The sequence below is a fragment of the Python bivittatus genome, unplaced genomic scaffold (assembly GCF_059951505.1).
Source record: "Python bivittatus isolate LINGU-HERP-01145 unplaced genomic scaffold, Pbiv_v1 ctg000980_np1212, whole genome shotgun sequence".
NCBI lineage: Eukaryota > Metazoa > Chordata > Lepidosauria > Squamata > Pythonidae > Python > Python bivittatus.
The window spans coordinates 47,267,993-47,293,485 of record NW_028277125.1 but is presented as its reverse complement, the minus strand read 5'-3'; the positions used below and the strand labels follow the sequence as shown (position 1 = coordinate 47,293,485).

Below are 25,493 nucleotides of genomic sequence, written 5' to 3'. Positions count from 1 at the left end.
GATTTTTGCACCAGTGTAGAATTAGCTGTATGTGTGTGTATAGATAGATGCATAGACACACACACACACGCACACTGAGGTCAACAACAATCCATATTATTTTATCCCTACCCGAACAGCTACAGTATTGGAAATGACTTGAAACAAAGCTGAAATCCATGTTAGTAGTCTTAGTATTATCTGTATGTTGAAAGGACTCGATAATTTTTAATTGCTATAGCCATTTCAGTCTGGTTTATGGTTTTAGATTGCTTGTCCTAGGAAAAGTAGAGTGCCATCCTTTTAATTTATCAAAACCTATTAGCAGATTTCAGTACAATCAATCGTAGTATCCTTCTGGACTTGTGTCCTTCTGATATGGTGGTTGAAGGCACCACATTTGACTGGTTCTGCTCGTCTTGATAGCCATATTCTAGAAAGTGATATTTGGGGACTAATGCCCATCACTTTATGGTATTTGGTGGTACGCAAATTCAGTTTTCACCTGACACCTTATTCAACAACTGCATGGGGCTGCTAAGTTCATCCAAAGCTATAGAGTATAGTATAATCACAGTATTAATAATCATTCTTCTCTTTATGCGTATGGAATGAGGACTACTAAATCAAACCTCAGTCCAGATAAATATGATGTATTGTTCATTTGATTTGGGATATAGTCTTCTGCTTTTTTGGATGAGACTGCATATCTGGCCAAAAGATCAGATTTGAATCTTGAGGCATTTTTATATCCATCTTAGTTCTCTGGAACCCCTAGTAGCTACCATATGGAAAAGCCCTTTCCCTGGTTATCTATCTGGTAGTGTATCTGGTAGTGATTCCTTTCTTGTCAGAGAACCTGGCCATGGTTATACTTCTCTGGTAATAAGCCTTTTAAATTAATGTAATATGTGGTATATAGACTTATCTTTTGAAGTAACTCGAATTTTCATTTGGTACAAAATATGGGCGTTAGGTTGATAACTGGGAATAGTGAAATCAAATTTACCTTACAAGTTTGAAATAATACTGGCACATTGATTCAAGCTTAAACATAAGGATTGCCTGTCACTACTTGAACATGCAGGAGTATTAAGTTGTTGAAAAAGCCTGTTTTCCAGGGCTAGAAGTCCAAGTACATCAGTACAAGAAATATACTGTTATGCTCTGTTCTGGGATGCCCTCTAGAGCACATTCTTTCCATCTGTGCAGGCTTTTTAAATACAGTGGCTATTAGAATATTTAGTATTTTTTCACTGATTGGAAAAGCCTCTGGACTTAAGAGTTAATTAAATTCTTATAATCTGTAAATCACTTTTTCCCTTTTTTAATCACTGGCAATAATTTGGGAATATTCCTTCTTTCTCAAGGTTCTCCAAATCTGCGTATGAAGCCACCTCCAAGAAGAGAATCTAGTTTGGTGAGTGGTGATTTCTTTTATATTTAAGGCACTAAATATTTAGTATTACACAAACACACTGCCTAACTATTTAGAGCCTAAGTACAGGAAACCAACCCTTGGTTTCTCCACTGAGCAAGTAGGAAAACAAGTGGTGGCATTAGTAGGTTAAGTTTCTTAGTACTGTATGTGGGAAGATATTATGATCTGGGTGACGGCATTCATCTATGGTGGTGGTTAGGCAGATCACTATGAAATGTTATCCCTACGGTATTGCTATTGCTTTCATTTGAGGTGTACAAGAACATATGCTTATTAAAGTATTAGTCAACTTTATTTTTAATTTTTCTACCAGAAGTGCTAAAGTGAAACTTCAGCTTCACATCCAGTTAAATTTTGTGGCATGTGGATTCTTGTGTGTGTTCTTTATTCAAAAGTATGGCAGTTCAGTATATCAGGGTTAAGAGAGTTTAAGATGGCCTTTCCCAACACAGTGCTCTTCAGTGTTTTGTATACAACTACCATCATTTCCAACTCCAACCATTAGGACTTTTAGATTGGATTTGCTACCATTGATGTCACTTTGATTTTTTGCTTAGGGAGTTTCAACAGCCACAATTTATATTTATCTGTCTTTTTCAAGTAGATTTCTAATAATTTAATTTTAGATGTCTTCTTCCCTTGTTCCCTGACATGTTTAATTAATCTACATGTCACTGTTTATTGCCACAGGGCTTTCAGCTACCTAAACCTCCTGAGCCACCATCAGTGGAAGTTGAATACTATACTATTGCAGAGTTCCAGTCTTGTATCTCTGATGGAATAAGCTTTCATGGGGGACAAAAGGCAGAGGTAAGTCTAAAATAGGAAATGTGATGGACACTTGCCATATAGTGAGCAGAAACCAAAGAGAAGCTTGGATAAAAAATAAATGTATTACTGTTTTGTATCCATAATTAATTTCTGATTTAATCCTTCTCTAGGTTATTGACAAGAATTCTGGGGGCTGGTGGTATGTTCAGATTGGAGAAAAAGAAGGCTGGGCTCCAGCATCATATATTGATAAAAGGAAGAAACCCAATTTAAATAGGCGAACAAGCACTCTGACCAGGCCCAAAGTTCCTCCCCCTGCTCCTCCCAATAAACTAAAGGATTCTGAAGAAGTAACAGCTGCTGGTACCACAGCTTCAGGAGATGCCCAAGATTCCCCACACAAGCAGAGATATGAGGAACCAGAGTACGATGTGCCTGCCTTTGGTCTTGACTCAGAATCTGAGCTGAGCCAAGGAGAAGATGGTAACTCAGACAGAAGCTCATTCCACCTTCCGAAACCTTCTCCTGTGTCAACCCTCCAAAGAGCAAAATTTCGAGTTGGAGAGTCTTCTGATGATGTGACTCATGAAGAGGAAACTATCTATGAAAATGAAGGCTTTAGACCTTACATAGAAGATGCGCTGTCAAGCAAAGAATCTAGTGGAGATTCTGATTCTCGAAGTTCCTCGCTATCTTTGATCCAAAGAAACTCTCCATGTTCAATTTGTCCTAAATCCTCCCTTCCAAAGCCCAAAAGTGTTCAAACAAACTTTGGGAAGCCTCATTACAGTCGTAATGATGAGACAAAACCAAGATCTGCCTCAGATGCTGGCTTAAGTAATATGCCCAAATCAAGCACAAAGAGGGATACTGGGGAGCTCACATCTAGCAAAGCAAAACCAATGGTGAGGCCAAAACCATTCCTGAACAAAGCAGATTCTCAGAGTCAAGAAAGGATGAACATCAGCACTTTACGTCATCATCTGAGACCAACTGGGCAGCTCAGAGGTGGACTTAAAGGTTCAAGAAGTGAGGAGTCCGAAAGTCCACCTCAGACAGCTTCTGGAAACTCAGAAGAGTCTTTCAGAAGGAATTCTGCAGAATTCATTACATCTCCTTCCCATACCTTATTTTATGCCAGCCAGCCAGCCAAGACAGAGAATGAAAACAACCCTTCAAAATGTCTGTATATAACCACAGATTCTTACCAAAAAGTTCAAGATTCTGAAATCAGTTTCCCAGCTGGAATAGAAGTGGAAGTGTTGGAAAAGCAATCAAGTGGATGGTGGTATTTGAAATATGGAGAAACAGAAGGGTGGGCTCCTTCTCACTATTTGATGCCTTCTGATAACCAGCAACAAGAAAACACCTCCAGTGGAGGAGATACCACATCCAATATATCACAGGCAAGAAATAGAAGAAATGAAAGCAAATCCAATAGTTTGGAGAAAATAGAGAAGAAGGTCCAGGCACTGAATACTATCAACCAGAACAAAAGAACAACACCCCCTATTCCCAATAAGCCACCTGGTGGCTTCTCCAAAACATCTGGGCCTGTCAAATTGCGAAATGGAGTTAGACAGCTAGCAGTGAGGCCACAATCAGTGTTTGTTTCTCCACCCCCCAAGGATAATAATCTGCCTTGTTCCCTGCGTAGGAATGAGTCTCTTTCCGCCACAGACCATTTGAGGGCTGTACGTCGTAATTCATCTTTCAGTACTGCCCAATCACAAATGAATGAGTCTAAAATAAAACATGCTGGTCGGCTGGGCTCTGAAGGGTCAGATAATGCCTCCTACATACCAGCTGAGCGCAATGGAATCCCAGTGTCCACAGTCAGGCCCAAGCCTATTGAAAAATCCCAGTTCATTCATAATAACCTTAAGGATATCTATATCTCCATTGCAGATTATGAAGGGGATGAAGAAACTGCTGGGTTTCAAGAAGGTGTCTGCATGGAGGTATTGGAAAGGAACCCAAATGGCTGGTGGTACTGCCAGATCATGGACAGTGGGAAACCATTTAAAGGCTGGGTGCCCTCAAATTATTTGGAGAAAAAAAAATAGAATTACTGTGTATTTAAATTCACTAATTTATACTTCCCTACTGTGTACATTTGGAAAAAGGGAAAAGATACAAAGATGTATTTCCTTTTGCTCTGTTGTATATACACAGGACATTTCAGTTGTGCTTGTTGCCCAAAAAGTCCACCATCTTTTAGGATGTTTTGAAGGAATGGTCTCATTCTGCAAATATCAAGAAAATACAGCTGGAATTAATGCCCTTTTATTTTCCTTTTTTCCACAACTGATGTGCATCAGGGTACATTACCCCATCACATGATTATAATAATCAGAAACCAAATGTGTGCCTTTCACAATCTAGTTTGGAACTATGGGTTTACTTGGGTGATTGGGAGTTTGATGCCAAACCCAAACATGTTTTATAAAAACTCTGCTTGTTCATTTCTCCCATGTGACATGGCCATAAATAGTACTTGGTTCCTTCCCCCTTTCCCCAGGATGTGTGCAGAGCAAGTGTGGAACATTTTTCAAAGAATCCAGCACTCAGCTATTGCATTCTGCTCTCTAGATTGAAGATTTGAGAGGGTTTTTTTCCATTGTGCATTTCTGGTATTGGATTTGAAGCACATAGTATTCTGTTTCTTCCAGTGGTATCCACCCTGTTTTTTCTCCTGTGATGTTCCTTGTCAGGTGTACCAAGAATGGAGTCTTTAAAAAAAGTTATAACTGGACTTTGAAGTGTAATTCAACTTTATGTGGTTCCCTAACATTTGTAAACACACTAAAACTATGAGTTGCACACAATCTCTTCTGCACACTGGTTTCAAATTTAATGTTTTCCTTTTGTGGCCTTCTGAATAATAAGTACTGTGATTATTTTGAGAGTACTTGCCATACAACTCTGTTATTCAGAGCTTCAGATATCGACTAAGAATTAACCAAGTTTCATCCATAGCCAAAGAACTGTAGTTGAGAAGAGGAAGGCATCATTGTGTGAACTGCTTCTCTTTTTGTTGGGTTATGGCCTATTATGGTTTGGCTAGCTAGCTTTCTAAGGGAAGGGAAGGGAAGGCCTTTCTCAAACACTGGGCTACTTCTCCTCTTCTCGGGCTGTACCTTTTGCCTGGGGCAAAGTGGCACTGGATCCCACATGCCCTGCTTTCACCGGTGTTGGCTGTGCTGCGCTTTACCCCAAGCCCTGCAGGACTCTCTGCTTTTGCAGTCCTGGAGGGGTGGAGGGAGGTGCATAGTTGCATCTGAGAAACCAAGCAGATGCTGCTGCTCCTCTCCCAGCGGCACTGTCAGAACCAGCTGTGTGGGTTCTACATGTGATTCCTGGATATGACCATTATGTGAAAGAGGACAGTTCAAACAAGTAGAACTTCCCTCAGCAGATCGTGGCAAGTAGCATTACCATCATGTAGAGAAAAATAAAAATGGCAGAGCTGAGATGAGGTGACTATGAGTGCCACTGAAAAAAACAAAATTTGCTTCCACACAACAGGCATTTGTTTTGCTTCCTTTGCTATGAAGGGAAGGGTTCTGGCATGTTTACAACATTTGTATCACCAATGTGTGTGCACAGACAGGAACATGAAAATCACTGCATGTAAGGAGGCAGTTGCCCAGTCCAGCACGCACCTGTATGTATGTGGGAAATTATTTATTTATTTTCTTCCCTGAGTACTTCACTGAGAAGAATGTGGGATATCCAGAATTTCTCTCATGTTGCAATAAAAGGAAGAATGTCAAAATAGGTGCTCTGTGTGCACATCAGAATGCTGACAGCCCATCAAGTTTCTCTCCGTTTCATGTCCAAAGAAAGCCATTTCTTATCTGTGTTTTCAAGTCAGAATGGGGATGAGCAAAAGCCATGGATATTACCATCTGCACACTTGTTTTTAGCTTATATATGAGGAGGAAGGGAGGGATTTTTATTTGTAAACACAAGTCTTCTGAACAATTTTTTAAAGAACAAGTACAAATTCTTTTGTTCTACTCACTTGGATATTACTTTTGTACTGAAAGATATTGTCAGAGGGTGATTCAACAGAACACCATTAGGCTGCGAATGTTACAAAGCAGGAACTCTATACACACGTATCCTTTCTCCCTCTTTCACCTTTTCTTTTTATTTATGATTTCAGAATTTTTTTTTTAAATGAGATTTTGTGGAAAAGCATAAAGATTAAAACCACTGGGGTGTGTGCAAAGGCTTTGGGTACAAAGTGTGTTTATATTTTGATGCATCTTCATATACTAGCCTTGCAGTGAACTTTGTAATTGTTCAACAACAACAGCAACACCACCACCGGAAGGCCTTTATTTAAACCATATGGAAATCAGACAGCAGTTTGATGTCACCATCTTGAAGCCCAATATTTTATATGGAAATTGAAGAAAAGAGTTTGGGGTTTTGAGGGGAAAATGATAAGTAATCTGGTTATCGTCCAGCAACGCACTTGCATTCTGCTGCTGGAAGATGCAAGAATCGGAAGATTTTTAATAAGATCCAACTAATTTTTTTTCTGAATAATTAAAAATTAAGTATATTTTGAGATGTTTTAGCTTTCTGAAAATTACATAATTACCACTTGATTCTTGCCTCTTATATTTTTTTGTTGTGTGTTACATATATTACATTACAAAGATAACAGTTGAGGGATTGATTTCCACACCTCATGTGACTAATGCCTTTCAGGTTAATCTATTACAGTGCATCACCACTGCTACTGTCCATGTTTCTACAGTGAAATAGCATGGAAAAAGAGGTCTGGTGATGAAGAGGGAACCCAAGAGGCCTGTGGAACATCAATAATAAATCTGTTTGGAGAAGACAGGTTTCTACACCACAATGTATTTGAAAATGGTGTGGATTTTGCCCAAAGCTCCTTTCCCTGGGGCCTAGAAGCTTTACATCTCAAGTGTTTCCTCATATTTATGTTTTGTTAAAATGTTACAGCAATTTAAGAGACTGCCAGAGCTCCTTGAATTTATAATAGTATTGTTTTCTTCTGCTGGACAGTATTAAGTAGAGCAAAACCATCAAGTAATCTGCTAGATTGCAGTACTAATAGTAGTGATTTAGCAACTCATATTAATGTTTATGATTTAAAAAAAACAATAATGATGATGAAGTGGTTCATTATTTTTGAATTAATGCACTTTAACCATTTTAAATCAAAATGCAGGAAAATCAAGTGCATTATTTAAAGATGCAGTATAAATTGTCATTTTAAAAACACCTATTTATTAAAATAATTTATGATTATTTAAAATTTGTACTATACAGTTTTGTTCCAAAGATGCCATCATCTCTTGGGAAAGCTAAAAGTGCAGCTCCCAAAAATTCTGCACGGAGCCATCAGATGCTTCAAATGCAGTTGATTCAGGTAGCAAGAGTCAAATTTTTGCCAAGGAAAAGGGGTCAGTATTTCTTGCTGTAAAGAAGCAAATTGGCTTGTAATATTCTTGATCATCTCAGCACTGAGGAGTTATGTGCACAAAATTGATCCAAAAATGATCGAGAGATTTTGAAAACTTCTTTTGCAGGTTCCCTCAAAGGGTTAACCATTACCAATTACATCTGAGACTAGTGGTATCTCTTTTGTACTTTGGTGCTACCAGGCACTTCAGCAAGTCCTTTGGTGGTTCTGCAGTTATTTTGGCAAGGAAGTCCCTGAATTCATTTTGAGTTTGAAAATGCTTCTGCAAGTTCCTAAGAAAATAGGTATTCCTTACATAAATATGGTTTGCCCATTATTCTTTCAGTAAGGAAAATAGTTTTCCCTGTCTGTCCTCTCTTTCATAGCTGCATTTATTTATGCAATGGTAATATTGAATTGGCAAAAATAGGTATGGTATCTGTAAGGACTGGTTTCTTAAAGCATCTCTTCATGATTAGGCCAGTTGCCAGTCAATAAATCTATTGTGCTTATCAAATAATTTGCATTTTTCATGCATCATAAAAGTGAGCCTTGGTTTGTCCCATAAAGGTGCCCCAATATATAGAAAGAATTACGTAAGTATGATGGCTGGACAGGTGGTTTTCTGGGCCAAACTCAGTTACCTATCATTTTTTATTTTGCACCTTTTATATATGCGTGTGTTACATCTCTAGAAGCCTTACATAAGGGAGCCTGTAGCTGATTTTCTGTCATATGAAAGTAACATCTACGTTCAAAAACAGGGAGAAAGATAAGTAAAGGGCACGATCAAGCACCTTCTTAATTTAGTCAATTTCACTGTTTCCCACATGTAATATATAACTTGCCCTTGTAAATATTAGGTACATTTTTAGGGATTGGAGAATTCAAATTTCAGTGCTAGGCCAATGTTTGAAGAAATATATTGAAATACCACTCAAAAGGGCTGTAGCTTTCCCCACCAAAGTATCATCTCCTAATTTTAAAATTACCTTGATCATAAACTTAATGATTAAAAAAAAAAACTATATAGTACTTTCAGAATGACCTTTTAAATATTCTGGGGACCTACTGAATATTTTATGAAGTCAAAGATTGCCCTCTTACAGAGAGAGGAGTGGCTTCTAATCATTTCCTGATTCTTTAAAATTGCCTTGGTTTTCAAAAACAACACATAAAACAAGAACAACTCAAAATGCAGGTTAATATTTTGACAAAGTCCAAATAATTAAAACTTTTTTTCTGCTGTATACTGCAACTTTAATAATAATGAGCACTTCTGAATTCGTTATTGCAGATTTATATAATGCCTGAAAAAATACTCTTGCTTTTTTTCTTAATTTCTAAATTTTAGTGAGTTACGTTTACAGCTTATTTCTGTTTAAGTACGTATATTTTAATGTCCCAGGTAATATAAATTAGGATCGTAACAAGTTCCGTCGCAAGAAGATGTGGTAGTAAGCTTGGCTGTTACCACTTAAGACTACGTGAGTGATCTACCCTGGTAGACCCCTTGTGACCAGGAAAAAAAAAATGAAGTCAGATAGAGATTTTATCGGTCTTTCAAGCATATGTCATCAGTTTGAAATGGTAGATTGCAGACGCTGCCACGTTTTCTATTGCGTGAGAACTAGGTATTATCTAATTTAGTGTCTCAAAAGGTAATTAAAATATTATTTAGGATAGGATCAAAGGACCAGTGTAGAATTATGCAAAAGGATTGAACTGGCCCTATAAAATTAGATGTTAAATTTTATGTAAACAAATTCCTCCATTTTTTTTTTTTTTTTTTTTTACTGTATCACAAATGAGGTTTGAAACTGTTCTATTTTTCTGAATCCGTTCATTCAGCATGGGAAGAGAGGTATAGACTGAGGAAAACCAGTCTAAGTATTCCTTGGGTTCATGGAACTAGCTCCACAGTTATCTGACTTTCTAGAGCAATGTTTTTCAAACTTAGCAACTTTAAGAGGTGTGAGCTTCAAATCCCAGAATTCCCCACCCAACATGCTGGTTGGGGAATTCTGGGAGTTGAAGCGCACATATCTTAAAGTTGCCATGTTTGAAAAACACTGCTCTAGCAGTTGAGGACCTTACTGAAATCTACCTCTATGTGGAAAAATTGGCTCTTTAATTTTTTAACACATGTATGTCCCATTGATAGAAGCTGAAACAAATGAACAACTGCACAAGCATTTCAAGTTTATACTGCAGTAACAGCTACATTTGCCCCAATGAACTGGTTCCAAAGTCTTCCTTTCAGAAGCAACACTGAACATTTTGACGATGGCATTATAGAATTGTGCTTTTTAGAACTACTTTTGAATATTAGAGTAGCTTATTTTATTTTAAAGTTATACTCATTGATTCCCTCCATTTATAAAAAAAAATTGTTACTGCTTTCTGTCATTTATGAAAAATGGAAGGGAAACTGGTAAAGCATTATTTCATTATTACTAGCATTTACAAGATAGTAATAGTAATATTTAAGTTTAGATCATCTTGGGTAGTGTGTTCATTTTACTTTTTTTTTTTTGTAATTGTTGTTACATATTTTCCCAATATTTTGCATTCTCAATGTAGTATCCAAATAGAGGATCAGTGCAATATTGAAAGGGCAGAAACAGGTCCCTCATCCAGGACTTGAAGTGGATGCACAGTGTGATTTTGAAACATCTGTCATTTTTTATCATGCACTCTTAGGGAAAAAAATGAGGATTGAGGAAAGTGAACAACTGAGTAGAAGTAGGCAGGAGGAAGTGGAGAAGGAAAACTCTTAGAAGAAATGGGCTGTGTAACTTTGGTAGTGGCTGCAGAAGTTCATCATATTCATACAGAAGAATGACAACTTGAGCGTTGTAGTGGCTGTTCAGCTGTCCCTTTTCTTTAAAATGTTCAGTGTTTTTCTATTGAGGTGTTCCATTTTTGCAGCTGTATGCACTCTCTTTAACTTAAGCAGAAATTCCAAATTCATATCTAACTTATGTTGATCTCAGAGGAATTTACTCCTGCATAGATATGTATGTGCTGTTTATCATGCTATAGAAGCATGAAATAGATACTGGAGCCTGGAACGGAAGTTGGCATGCTGAAGGCATGTTGACAAAGAGCACTTACTCTTAAGTCTGCAAGAAACACAAGGAGTAATTAAGTGCTTGAAATAGAGCATGTCTGTATTGCATGCTACATTAATGTTCAGTGTTTAAAAAGGGAAACTTCTGTGAAGTTATAGTTTGATCTCCCCTTTCTCAAAAGAAGAAAAGATTCAGAACTTCAGTAGCCCAGGTCAGAGTCTTCACTAAGAATAAAGTGGCTGGATTAAAGTATTTCCAGATTTATTTTAACTGAAAGTAAAACGCTCTTAGCCATTTAGCTAACACATCACACTGAACTGAGTGGAATGTGCTCCCAGATGCACATGCAAAGGCTGTGCTATAAGTCAACCTTTTCAGAGGCGACCATTTTCAGAAACTGGGACACTTCTGTACTTCATGAAATTACTATGAATTTGGAAGACAAAACTCAGGCCTGTGAGTTTCACTGCTCCCTGAATTTTTCTTTCCAAAAAAAGGTCCCCTTCCCATTTAGAAATCTTTTTTTTTCTTTTTTTATTGAAGTTTTTAAGAAAGAAAGCATTCTTTCTCAAATACATCTCTCTAAACAACACAAGCTTTTTTAAGTGAATGGGAGTAAGCATAAAATAGTCTTACAAGTTAGCCACTCCATATCTAGTAGACATCTTATTTTAGCTCGACAAAATAACCTCTCTGGAATTGCTTCTCTAAATTAGGGACAGGGATAGCAAGGATGCCTTTCTTTATACTATCAGTGTGTTTCTAGGAGGAACATGACTTAGTTATTTTAATTTCTTATTTTTAGATCCTCATTGATTACTTGAGTGCCATAGACTCCAATTGGGTTTGATTTTAGAATATTCTAGTTAACACAGTCTATTTTTAGTTTGTTCACATTCAGATTCTGCACATGCAAGGAAAATGTGTGACTGTAATAATACATTAAATATCAACCACAGTTTGCTGCTAAATAGTCAAAATCAATTTGGCACAATCCAGATCTCAGAAAAACCAGCCATATGTTTTGTGGCTAAATCAGGGGTACTCTACGTAATCTTATGCCTTTAGCAGGTACAAATTGTTAGAGCATAAGTTTCTTTGTAAATATATTTTTCAGGGGGATTGTGGGGGAGTTGTCTTTAAGTTTTTAGTAGTTGTATAGAGATTGCTGGAAAGTACATGGAAATGTATCAGGTCCCCAAATGGCCTTCTGAAATTGTAAGATTACTGCTGGTATCTCAGTTCATCTACCATATCTATTTGGTTTAATTTTTGTAAGCTCTAAATCAAGGACTGTAAAGGTGACCCTTTTTTAAGCATCTTGGAAGTCAATGAATTTGTCCAGGTCCTTCAGCTGATATTCCTCAGCCTCCACTTGGTTTTTAGAATACCAGTTAGGAGAACCCTAAGTTTTTGAGAGGAGCTTGTATAAATTGTATTAAGGTAAAGTGTTAGAACAGTTTCACCGAATTCAGATTCTCACCGTGGGCCAGAACAGCCCACTCTGATTTGACTCAAAACCCTGTTTTCAGGGTGTTAAAATCCAGCAGGGATAGAAGCAAGTAAATCTTTGCCTTTAAATTTGCCAGATGGGCTGGCCCCATGCAATTGTTGAAATTGTTTGTAGAGTGCACTTATGAAAAAAAATGGACAGAAAGTTTCACACTGTTGGTGGGTTTTTTGTTTTTTGTTTTTGGCATGTGTTTCACATCCAACAAAGCAGCCACTACCGTCCTGTGTTGAGACTCCTGTTTATTATGACACCAAATTGGAGAATGGATATAATATTCTTTAATGGTCAAAAGTAACTGGATTGTGACTGAGGAGGAGCTGATTGGATTAAATTAAAAAATTGATCCAGAAATTAGTTCATATGCATATATACATCATCCCCCCCCCCAAAAAAAAATTTGATTGGACAGCCTGGGTACCATTTATGTGTATTTGTGTGACACTTCTTTATGTTAGGCAATTTTTCCCCATATTGTCAAACATGATATTTCCATATTGTGGTGTGATGTAATATAAATTAGCTAATGAATGCCTATAATTGGAAGGAGTAATGTCCTTTACATCTGGAGGCGAAAATGAAATGATTGAAAATGGCATGACAGTATAATCGTAAGTGTTTAGACTAAAGGGGCTTTGTTCAAAGGCAGTGAATTATTAGAAGTGAGAGATAAAGCAGCTGTTGACCTCACATTTTGTAGTATTTTAAAATTTGCTGTGCAAAACTTCAGTTATAATTTAAAGCCAAAATGTGCCAAAAAAAAAAAAAAAAGACCGTCCCAATTGTTTAAAAAGTTCTGAAATTAAGAGAACAGTAAGATGTGTAAGGACCTAGAAGCGTGAAGGAAACAAAAAACAAGTTTTATTTTCTTAAATTTAAGACAGCCACTAAAATGAGCTGAAGCTTTTCTTTGAGCAAGAAGTAATCATTACAATTTGACTGCCATATAGCTGAGCACAATTCTTCCAATGAATTAATAAAATATTGTCTTTCAAATGGGCTTCTTGCGATTGTTGCTATCTAGAATAAAGAGAATGTAATTATTAGAAGTCTGAGAGAGTACGTTGATAGGGAGATAATGAAGGATGTATGGCTGGTCCTTGGGCTGGGTGATAGAGATGGATGGTGGAGGATGTGCTTAATTTTGTTTGGTTAGTTTTCTGAGAAAGATCATTTCTTGAAGTTAGACTAGGTACTGGTGTAGAGTGAAAACTGAGGCATTTTGTGGATGTTTGTATTAAGGAAGGATCCAGAAAGGAATCTAATTTGGAGTGCACTTTGGGGAGTGAGAAAAAAGAGCCCAATGATATTCACTGTTTTCAAAAGTGGAAGAAAATGGATTATTAAGATGAACAATATTAGATCCTGTGATTGATGTCCATACAAAAGTAAGTCAGTTTTTAATGGCAGTCTCCTAGATCCGGAATACAAGCTTTATTGGCCCTTTATGCATCTTAAATGGGGATACTTATGGAATAAAACAAAAGAAATGACAAGTGTTGGAACTGATTGCACTTGTGTGGCATTTAAAAATAACAGTGATTTAATGAAACTATAACTCTTTGCATATTAATCCTTTTTCTGCAAAACTGTTGGTCGCATTAGTAAAAGCCATTTTGGGGAACCATTTACATGAGTGCAAACTTGTTACTAATTCTGTACCAAGAACTTGGAGAATATCGTCAACCATAAATTTATTACACTAGCCTATATAAAAAAAACTGGCAGCGAAGGATAATGTCTATCTTGAGATAGCTAGTTGGAGTTGCAGAGATATTGGACCAATAAATTGTATTTGCAGTCAGTTTGAACATAGATTAATCATGCCTAGATGTTAAATGCTCAATCTAAGAGCAGTGTGGAGTCTTTAATTTCCTAGGATGGGATTTAGGTAGGAGTGCAGTTTCAGATGAAACGTTGCATCTTTCTGCAGTTCTGTGCTGCGATATTCATTAGCATCTATATACTTATTACTAAAAATGTAAAGGTTTTCCCTGGCCCCAGCAGACACCTGGCACTAGTATTGCTTGGCAATTGAGTTGATTTGTCAGTTTCACTCATTGTGAAGTATAGGAATGGAGTTTGGGGACATGTTTGGCCCAACTTTGTAATTTTTTAGTGGTTTTTGCTTCAACTTTTCTGGGATGCTCTGTTGGAATTTGCAGGGATGGGATGTTAGAGTGATTGTGGAAATGATGTTTCAAAGAATGAAATGTAATCTTGTTCCCATCAGAATACCTGAGCAGGAGAAAGTCTGCATTATGCAAGCTTCTATGCAGTTAAAAACTCTACATACATGCAACGTTTTGAAAAAAGTGAGGTGCCAGCTGGATAAGAATCCAGGAAACCCACTTTGATCATTCTTTTAGAGGTACTAGATGTATAGGTAAATTAAGAGATGTGCTTCCAAGATCCCTTGCTATATCCGAACTAGAGAATGCAAAGGCACAATTCTCAGGTCATATGCAGCTAAACATAAACTGAATTGCAGCCAGCATCCTTTATTAGCCAGAGACACTAGTTCCTCAGATCATGTGCAGTGGTTACACTGCAGCTTTTGTGTTCATACAGGAAAGCAACTAGTTTATGTCTGCTGAGAGAGTCTAGCCTGCAGCGTCTCTGTTTTATTCCCAGGTTCTTGCAATGTGAAACCACAATACAATATTAAACGTCGCATAAGACAGAACTTGATAACTAACTATACCTCACAGTCATCTCCCAGTTTACTCATTGCTTGGACCAAAGGTGGTGCTAATATGAACTTTAATTTTTATATTTATGTTTTTTGTTGCTGAGTTTTATGTGTGTGTATATTTGTTTGTTTTTAAATCAAAGACATAATGTCCTGTTTAACTAAAAAAGATTTTACCCTTGGAAAAAGATTCATTGAAACCCATAAAAGCTCTTTGCGATTCAGACATTACTGTATGTTTTAACTGGCCATACTTTTTTTAAAAAAGGAGGAATAAAGGATATCCTTCAAATGATTGCAAATTGTATTTCTTTTTATTATTTCCAATTATTTACATTATCTTTGCTGTGTCAGAGAGATTAAAGTTCTTAACTGTGTTCCAGTTACTAGCCAACTCATTTCTGCTAGCATTAAAAGACTGTAAACTTGTTACTAAAGCTTCTTGAGATCTTCACTTTAAGATCAAGTGATTTCTTGATGAATTATCAACATCACCCAAAACTGTAATTCATAAAACTTATTTTTTTTAAAAATGCCTGAAAAAGTGGCACCTGGCTAACCTTTCTGGGCTCAGAAATTGAACAAGATTGGTACTGGTTAAAACGTGGATGAGAGACTTGAATACCAAGGCTGAGGAAATACTTTAAGGGAATAAAAAAAACCTAGAAGAGATCACTTTCCTTCTGTTCCCCAAAAACTTACATGGTTGATTCCATGAAGCCACCAGGAGTCAAGACTGACTTGAAAAGACTTCCCCTATATTAGAAAAGTAATTCATAGCAGATACAACCTTACTATCATGTTACCAAACAAAAGGAAAAAAATTAATTTTCTTGAAGAACACAATGTGCATGGACAGGATGCTTCCATATTTTAAAGAAATCTTTAAAGCAAAGTTTTAAAAAAGTAATTTAGAATTTGTTATTTTCTTAGTGGTGTTGCAAGTGAGGGAACGTGTTAGGAATGTGGGAAGCTACATTTTAGCTTTTAATTATTCATCTAACTCAGATGAATGTATTGTTTTCCTAGCATATCTAAAGATTCTGGGAAGCTGATTTTTCTACGGGTATAACGTGTGCATTTCTCAAGGGTATACTGATCCTTCACCAAAGGCCAGAAATACGATTAAGATTAATCTTATCTGTATTTGTAAGGTGTGATGTATTCAAGGGTACATTCTGAAGTGTAGGGATTGGTTTCAGAATCAGAAAACTCATGCATGTACATTGAATAACAGATTTATGGCATTCTGTGTGAGATGTCTATTTCCTACATTTCATGGGATTTGGGTAATCTATCTACATCTACATGTACCTGTCCTGAATGTTTTAGAGGTAAGGGTGCTGTTGAGGGTGGACAAGAGACACCTAACATCCATAGACTCAGGTTGTTAATTCATGATCTTTTTGAATAAGCATGGTATAACAAAATATTATTTATAAAATGTAAGACTTAGTGTTCTCTTCTTACACAAGGTTCCCAGGTTTTGGTAGGTAGGTAGGTAGGTAGGTAGATAGAGATAGTCAGTCTGGGTCAATGGCTGTGCACACTTCAAAATCATGAAAATTATTCATTAAAGCATCCCTACATTTTTTCAGGCTCACACAAGTTTAGAGAAAAGATATAAATTGGTGCTAATGCTGTAAGAGTTGCATTAATTTCAATGAATGTATTTAAAACAATGGCAATTTTTTTAAAAAAATCAGACTGCTTTAATGAATAACACAGGTCTATGCTTACATGACACCTGAAACACTTATTCCAAATAATTTTTGAAGCATGCACTCCTGCAATGTATGGTGCTGCTTACTGGTTCTATACCTACATATAGAGAGCAAAATATTTTCAGTAGAAAGGATTGTCTAAGATTCCACCAGAAAGCTTTGTTGTTTTATGTACTGTATATCAGTGAATATAGATGTGTTCTATGCATATACAAGGTCAAGAGCCCAAAACATTTTTTTTAAATCAGGTTTTTCACACTGTCAGTCATTGGTGGAGTCTGAGAAAAGCCAGTTCAGTTCTGATCACATATGGGGGGAAACAACAAGCTGTCTCATGGCATCTTAAATATTCATACAGTAAATTTATTATGGCATAGGGTTTTTTGGATGCAACGTTCTGCAGCTGATGCATCCTGCAAACTCTAATCCACAAAAGTGCATATCTTAATCTATCAAAACAAAAACAATCCAGCAAATAAATAAATAAATAAATAAAACAGTACACCCAGGTTTAGTCATGCTTAGATAAATCCACTGAAAATAATTGGAAGTGAAGGTACACATGACTAATTTAAATGTCAGTCCAGAGTGTTGTAGCATCTTGGAGACCAACACATCAGCTACTTATCGAGAAATTTTTTATTCATGGAAATGCTCTGCAACCCTTTCCTAGTCTACTTATATTTGGTTTATTAGGATGCAGCAACAAAGATTTTGCCCAGTAAGTGATAGTTAACACATGAAAATGTTCCGTTAATAACACAAATGTAATTCCCAATTATTTAAGAGCTAACTATATATTGCACATCATGCATCAGATTTCACTCAAAAGCTAGATATGCATTTGTTTTTAATTAATGTTAAATTGGTTTAATTGTAATCTATGTGAGTCTGGTGATCTGTGGTATAAAAATGTAATAGTAATAATTTAACAAATCTCCAAGCTGCTACTACAAAAATTGTAATTCTTAGTATATGACTGAAGTACACTAGAATATCATGGAATGAAAAGGGATAATATCAGTTTTGGTGGGAAACCCTTTAAGAGAAACTAACCAATAAACAGAGTTAAATATGTGCTTCCATATGTTGTTTTTCTTTAAGAAAAAGTCAAGATATATGTCACATATTTTGTGTGTAATACATAGTTTACCCCTTGGTTTTCAAACACTTTTTTTGTTGGTAATTATGAATGTCATGTGCCAATCATTAAAGTAACCACTAGATGGTAGTGATTCAACATTAATGTTATTCTTGCTGCCTATTGTTTTGTAGGTTTTATACATCTGTGGCAATAATTTGAAAGAAATTAGTTGATATCCATGGGGGGGGGGGAATCAACAACCCACAACTGATTCTAACCTCAAAGTGCACAATAAGAGTAGTTGATACTCTCTTGGACATGAGGTATAGGAGAAGAGCAATACTGAAAAATCCTTATGAGCATGGTGTCTAACTGCACAATGTAGCAACTTTGTTGAAGGTAAGGAAGACTAACCTTGTTCATGTATGGCTGAAAAACCATCTCGGAGCCCCAAACACACTGCCTTGAGTTTTATAATAGAAGAAGTCAATGTTATATATACAGTGGAATCTCTTAGTTCAGAAGGCCACAAGACAGAGGATATTCAGATCCTGAAGGCAATTTAGCTAGCATTAGTTCTGAGAGGAAATACATTTAGAGAGCAAATAAAAATGAAACTTTACCCTAGACTCCTTTACACAGACTTTCTCACCCATAACTACATAGCATTTACCAATATAGTATCAATTTTTACAGAACATCAAACCATGCAGTTGCAAATGCCTGCATTGACTTATCCAGCTGTCAGGGTGATGATAAAGAAAAGTTATAATCTATGAAATTTGGCTTTGTAGAAAGTAATCAAAATGTAGCCACAAGAATTTTCTTCTTCTAGAAGCATTCTCTTGTTAAGAAGCAAAACCTCCAGAAATGTCATTCCATACAACAAAAATAGTCTTTTATTTTCAATTAACTTACTTTCAAGGCATAAACTACCATTAAAAAAAACACACCATTATATTGTACTGTCATCTGAAGTCCTTACCTAATGAAAGACAGGCAACTCAAGGGCTCCAAGCAACAACTAGCTCCACCCGACAGCCCACTATTTATGTTTGTGTTGCTGCTTATTTTTCTGAAAGCCTGTATACCCAGTAGACACAGCAGCCATAGTCTTTTAGCTGCATATCTCTGGACCTTTCAGAAAAATTTGCAAATACAGTAGCATGGAGTCAGGAAGTGGATAGACACGGTAGGGACAGCTTTCAGCTCCTTGAAATTGTGTGATGTGATACCTGTGCATACAAATGCCTGTACATATGACCATGTAACTGATTACATACAGCCCTCTGTGCTGATACACTTATCCCATAGTAGTTATTTGCTTACCTTGTATGCCGTAAGTAGCCCACATCTGCAATGCCACAGAATACCTAAATCAATTTTATTCACAGCTATGTAATTGTCACACTGGGTAGAACAGACTTTTATAGCTGTCTCTCAAAAATGCACACGTACAAATAAAGGAATTAAAAGTTAAAATCCTCAGGTCAATGACATCGAATCACATGACTTATTTCAGATTCTACACAGGAACACAGAGAAAATAAAATCAAACTGCAAACTTGCTGTTCCACTGATATGCTCCTCTCCTGTATGAAAAGCCTCTGCTTCAACTTTTTTGTCTCCTGTTAGCCTGCTCCATCTTTGGTCATCAGTATGTAAAGCTCTACCCTTATACTAAATGATCGAAAGAGAGCGGTCCCTGTTTTCTAGTCCTTCTCTCTCTTCACTCCCAAGTGCCATCCTGAGACAGTTTTCTGTCCATGCAAATATATTTTTGGTGTCCATGTGCATAAAAGATGCTGTTGAGGGAGGGGAGGTGGAGAAAAAGCAGCTTAGTAGAGGGGACAAGCCCTGATTCTTAGGAACTGGGTTCTCGTCTATATGTGCACACAGCCCCAAGCAAGTGAAAACAGACAGCAGAGGGCTGTACTGTGTTCCAGTTCTGTGAGCATTTGCCTTGGAGTTTGTGGCAGTTCTCCACACCATGCTTTCTTGGACCAAACAGCCACATGACTCTGGCAAAAAGCCAAACTGATCTTAAGGCTTGAACACGTATCTAGAGCAAGCTTCCTACATTTTGTAACTTTGGACTTTTCTTCAAGCTGTTTAAAATATAGTGTTCTTAAGATATTTACAGGGGGGATGAATAATTGGGAGATTAATGATATTTCTGAGTAAAAATAACAGGCCATATTTTCAAGTCAAAACAAAAATCTTTCTTTGTCTCTTAGTTATTATGGCTGCAGGCTACAAACTGGCAATACTTCTTCAACATAGGTATTTACAATGTTTGCTTTGGTGTAATGTCATTAGTAGTACAATAAGCCAAAACACAAGCAACTGAATCAAGCTGCACCTATTAGACAATTATTAGTAATCAAGAGGAGATGTTTAAATGCAAATATTGACGAAATATTTAAGGGTCAGTGAATAACAATGGTGTTACAATTGTTATTTCAACCGCTTATGGGGAGAGGGAAAAAAATTAATGAAGCCAAGCTTCCTTTCCCTCAGTGTCAAACAAATGGCCTTATATTACTAACAACCCACATTCTAAAAAAGAGACATGTTGGTTGATGGTGGGCAAAAATCAGAAAAAGTTTGATAGCACCTTTTAAGACTAACACGTTTTATTATAAGGCAAAAACTTCCATAGCTCATTCTTTCTCATTTTTGGCTACCATTGACTTCTCATTTGAAAATTATCTCATTCTTACTGGTGGCACCACCTGATGAACCTTGTCTGGGCTCAGAAACTTATATAGTCAGTACTATATAATATCAGGACTATAAACTAGATTGAGGGGGGGAAAAACTGGAAAGGCGGCTGTGGAAAGCCACTTCCATACTGTTGCCAAAAAATCTGCATGCATGTATCCACGAAGACACCAGAGGTCAACCTGAGCTCAAAAGAGGCTTGACTTACAAATGTGCAAGTTTGGATTAAGGGTTAAGGTTACTCTATGTGCTACAGAAAAAAAACTTTAGTCAATTGGGATTTAGGTGTGTTGAATACACCTCACCCACATGCCCCATTCATTCATTTGCATGATATAAAGAAATAGGAATTTGAATGAATGAGAATGCACCAACAAAAAAGCTGTTTAGTAGACTGTTTAGAAGACTGCTTATGGATGCTTTGCTCCATAAGCATTATTTTGCACTTAGAAATGGGTTACAAAAACAACTGTGCACAATCCACAGAAATATTAAAGGACATGAGAAAGAGTGCAGAGAAATTGTTATTGTGCAAAGTTGCATTTTTAATTTTGACATCATTTAGTCTGTGTTTGTGCATTTTTAAAAAATTACTGTGGCATGTAAAGTGAAGACCATTAGTCTGACCTATTTCTGGGAGGTCTAATATAAATTAATCAAAATCCATGACCATAACAAGAAACAGAAGACTACTCCAAACTTCCAGTGGACTAGAAGGAGAAAGAAATCAGTTAATGTAATTCAAACAAAGGGAGAATGAAATAAACTGGACTGTAAAAGTGAAATCCAGTGGACAATAATTTCTTTCTTGCACATTTTCCCCAGCTTTTGTCTGCAGTATTGTTTAATAGCCAAAACTGTATGTAAAATATGGGCAGAGTGTGGCCTCTGTAACAGATGGATATTACTAAGAGGGAAATGCAGCACTCCTTAAAGTAGTGTCCTTAAAATAGCTGTGTCTTTTCCTGGGATCATGCTCTAAAGAGGCAGCTGTCATAAGGAACTGACTACAGACACTATGTGACTTCCTAGATGCGCTCCAAAGCACCTTTTCCCCCTTTGAATCCAAAGTGCTGCATAGCCCTAATTACACCATTCCTAGCATTTTTTTTTCACGAAGCCAATATTTTTCCCATGCACGACAGCGGTTCCAGCTACACTAGCTAATTGCTACGCAGAAAGCTTAGGATTAAACTTCCCCAAACATCATATCCTATCAAAATAGCATTCCACGAAAAGGAGAAAAAGAATGGACTGGCAAAATCTGGCAACCTCAAGAGATGCTGTTACATGTTAACATGTTATCCTAAATGTCCTTGTGGCAAAAAAAAAAATAATTAAATGTTTTATCTATGAATTGGACATTATTTATAATTTCCAACTGCTACCTGGATTGGCCTCTGTTTGTTTGTTGTCTCCCCCTTGAAATCCACAATTATATCCAAGAAACACATTGATACTGATGTTCATAAAATCTTTTTTGCTGCCTTTTTCAGACAGAAGAAGTCTGCAGATCTGCTTTCTCCATTAATATAACTGAAGACATTATTTTGGGTGGTAATGTTATATGTTCCCTTAAAGAAAGAAACTGTATCAGATCAATTTGCTGTGCATGGAATCATATGTCATCCCTACCTCAGAAATGCCCAGAAAATTGACATTTCTTTTTTTTTTTTAAATGCCATTACCTAATTGTCAACTCAAACATTATTTTCTACTTGTTTTTTTTTTAATTCCACAAATATATAAAAGATGTTGACTTCTTTATGAACTTTGCAGGAAACATATAACCTGTTCCTAAAAATATTAATTTGGAAATAAGATCCACTGATTTCAGCAGAAACACTGCCAAATTTGAGCGGCTAAGATTCCAATCTAAAGTTGGAATTCTTTATTTAGATGTTACAATTGATAGCTATAGGACAGATATTATCAGCTGTGTTACTCAGATACACAAATGGCTTTACAATAACACAGCAAGGAAGAGTTCCTGAGCTGACGGACATAAATTTAATGCCCACTTTACATTAAGTAACCCAGCACTTAATGGGATGGGAAGATTTTTTTTTTTTTTAATAAGACACAATAATTTCAAAATTTCCTAGAACAAGCAAACACTTTGGAACTAACTATCCCAATTTAGGTTTGTAGCTAGCCCAGCAACACGTTTCTTGCCTGGCAACATAGGAAGGGAGAACTTAGAACCTTGCAATGCCTGCTGAACAACCAGCATCCAACACCAAAAGTCATGCTGGCCAAAGAGTGCTAGTAATTGTGGTTTAGTAGTATCTGGAGTGGCGCATGTTCCCCACCCCTGTTGAACTAGTTTCCCATCTACATAAGGGCTTTTCTTGAACTGCAGCATGAAACCTATCTGGTTGTCCTACATGAGTTCCCTTTATAAGGATCTGGTCGAAGAGAAGCAAGCTGATATCCTCTGGCTATCTACGGCTGCAGCTGCTACAGTCCCTTGCCCTCGGCCATTCTAGGTAGAACTGATGAAAATCAACATCTAAAACATCTCGAAGGCACCAATTGTCTAGGCCTGATCTGTTTGTACTGATATTGACAAACAAGCTCTTTGCTGGTTCCCAGAATATGATGTTGAATGCCTGAAGGCTTGCAACCTTTCAAAGTGATGTTTGTAGTAGCTGTCCAGCACCTGAATTAACTTCATACAGTGGTATGAGTCAGTCAAACTTTGCTATTAAACACCACATGGCCATTGTAATGTAAAGAGGCGCAAAGAGAGCCAATGTTAATTGAGGATTTGGATGGCCCTCCATTATCATAGAAGGTGAACAACCACCAAATGGCAGCATCTCTAATTACTGACATATTAACATGTGTAGAGAATGTGGCTTCTTGAATCCTGAGGTCCAATTTATCATATAGAATGGAGTGGTTTAAAAAAAAACAAAAACACAACACTTGGATGATAGAAGATGCCAACCATGCAGTGCAGCAAAGTCTCTGCACAGAGCCCTGTAGAACATGTACTGGAAATGTTCAGCACAAACAACTATTATTTGGACTGGAAGAGAAATGGCCTGTCAATCATTTTTTCTCAGTTTTCTCTTTTAATTTAACTGTTCACTCTCTAAACCTGTGGTGTCCATATTGGGGCTAAGTTGTGAGTTTTTTAAATTAACCATTTCAGACATGGTTAACCCACCTGGAATATATTGATGATGGACTGTAATTTCTGATTTAAGATTTGTTAAGTGGAACAGTTAAAACAAGAAAACAAGGGACTGTTGAAAATGAAATATACATTATGACATGATTATTTGTGACCAGAGACAGAGAAAAATTCCATCATGCCAGGGACACATACAGTTCTAGCAGTAAGAGAAATCAATAGTGTTACCATTCACATATTAGAATCCTTTGTTAAATCAATGAAGCAAATAAAAATAAATAAAACCCATTCTGGTCCTGATTTCTGTTCCTTGAAAACAAAATAGATCCACACATTCAGTTTGACAAAAGATTACACAATGGCTGATCATTTTCTTTTCTTTCAAAGCTGGAATAGATATTTAATGTTCTGATGACAAATTAAAAATAAAACTTTGCCAACCTTCATCCTTACAGCATTGACATCATGCGCCATCATTTTCCCAAAGCAGCTGTGAAGGCCACTTCCTTGTGGAATGGACTTTGGAAAGCAAAAGAGGAAAGCCACTAAAGAAGGAAGTGATATCATGCTTATGAGATATGAACAGCTGCTGCCTTGAAAAACTAGAAGTAAGAGAACAGCTACAGAAAGTAGAATCTAAGTCAATGGTTAGCTGCTGGCCCTCTGTGCACAGCACAACATAGAAAAACCTATCCAAGCATAGTCTTCCTTAGTAGCAGCATGTGCTGCATTGTAATTACTTGTAGGATGTGGCAGCCACTGATATGACTAGGAAAACTGGGAAGAAAATCCTATGTGAGGCTCTCTTGCCTTTCAAGGTAGTTTCAGCTCTGAAATGATTTGTCCTTATTCTACTCCTCTTGTTTCCAAGTATTCAGTTAGTTCACTTAACATCATTGTTAACATGAAAATCGTTATTTCACATTATTTTCTCAGTTGATCCTTGTAACATCCAACTAGGAAGAAAGGACAGGGAAAATGCAGTAAGGGAGTCAGGCAAAGGGAGACTTGAAATCCAGCCTTTCTTGCTGGCTACTCATATTAAATGTTGACAGGAGCTCTTTGTTAGATGCCAAGGAATGAAGACATTTTAGCCCTCAAATTTCAGGTGGGGGAGGCTGTGGCCACAATTAACAACATTCAGAATTAGCTACATATTTAAAGAATGGGGCCACTTCTTCCCACCTTCCTTGCTCTGGTTAAGTTTTATAAAGATCCTCTTCCTAATTCCTACCCTTCTGCCATGCAACTTTTAAGTGCTGCGATAGGTTTTGATGATGTCCTTGATGGCACGTCTACAAATAGGACAACAGGCATTGGCCATCTTCTTGAGTTTGAGCCCGCATGTATAACACAGACACATATGTCCACAGGAGTAAATCACAGTGTCCACCATGTTCTCGTAGCAGATAGTACACTCATCATTCCAAGATCCTGAGATGGAAGGGGAAAGAGGGGATTCTGGCATGCTGATTGGAGAGTTCGGAGCTGTACCTGCAATACAAGAAACACTTTCACTTTTTAAATCTGTAATCTGCTCTCATTAGCCCTAGGATTCCTAGGCCAAAGCATCAAATATGGAGATAAAGATCACTATCGTGCCCACCTTTTTACAAAACTTCCAAGAAGCATCATCTAACCAGGATCAATAGACAAACCCTAGGCTATATAGGGCATTGGAATCAAAAGAATTGTTAGTAGAATTCTCTGTCTTTGTGTGTGTTTGTTTTGTATGTATTTTTTCCAAAATATTACAGACTAACATAACAAGCTATTGGCTGACCTACATTACTGAAACAACATATAGAGTCCAAAATCCATTGTTTTTACACTTTGTATTCCATGTTTTTTTTCCACAATGATTTTCCCAATCTCACTTACCACACTTTGAATTCTGGTATAT

General features: G+C 36.9%; 2 protein-coding genes across 10 annotated transcripts in view; one reads left to right on the top strand and one right to left on the bottom strand.

Annotated features, from left to right (window-relative positions):
• The window catches only part of SH3PXD2A (SH3 and PX domains 2A), a 261,206-nt gene extending 245,995 nt beyond the window's left edge, over positions 1-15,211 (top strand). For all 6 annotated transcript variants that reach the window (XM_088132404.1, XM_088132405.1, XM_088132403.1 and 3 more), the window contains 3 exons: positions 1,350-1,399; positions 2,111-2,230; positions 2,362-15,211. In XM_088132404.1, the coding sequence (XP_087988530.1) occupies positions 1,350-1,399; positions 2,111-2,230; positions 2,362-4,257 (2,066 nt within the window). In that variant the 3' untranslated portion in view covers positions 4,258-15,211. The remainder of the gene's footprint in view (positions 1-1,349; positions 1,400-2,110; positions 2,231-2,361) is intronic.
• Positions 15,212-15,357: 146 nt separating this feature from the next.
• NEURL1 (neuralized E3 ubiquitin protein ligase 1) overlaps positions 15,358-25,493 on the bottom strand; it is a 147,543-nt gene continuing 137,407 nt past the window's right edge. For all 4 annotated transcript variants that reach the window (XM_007423233.4, XM_088132409.1, XM_025163424.2 and 1 more), the window contains one exon: positions 15,358-25,084. In XM_007423233.4, the coding sequence (XP_007423295.1) occupies positions 24,843-25,084 (242 nt within the window). In that variant the 3' untranslated portion in view covers positions 15,358-24,842. The remainder of the gene's footprint in view (positions 25,085-25,493) is intronic.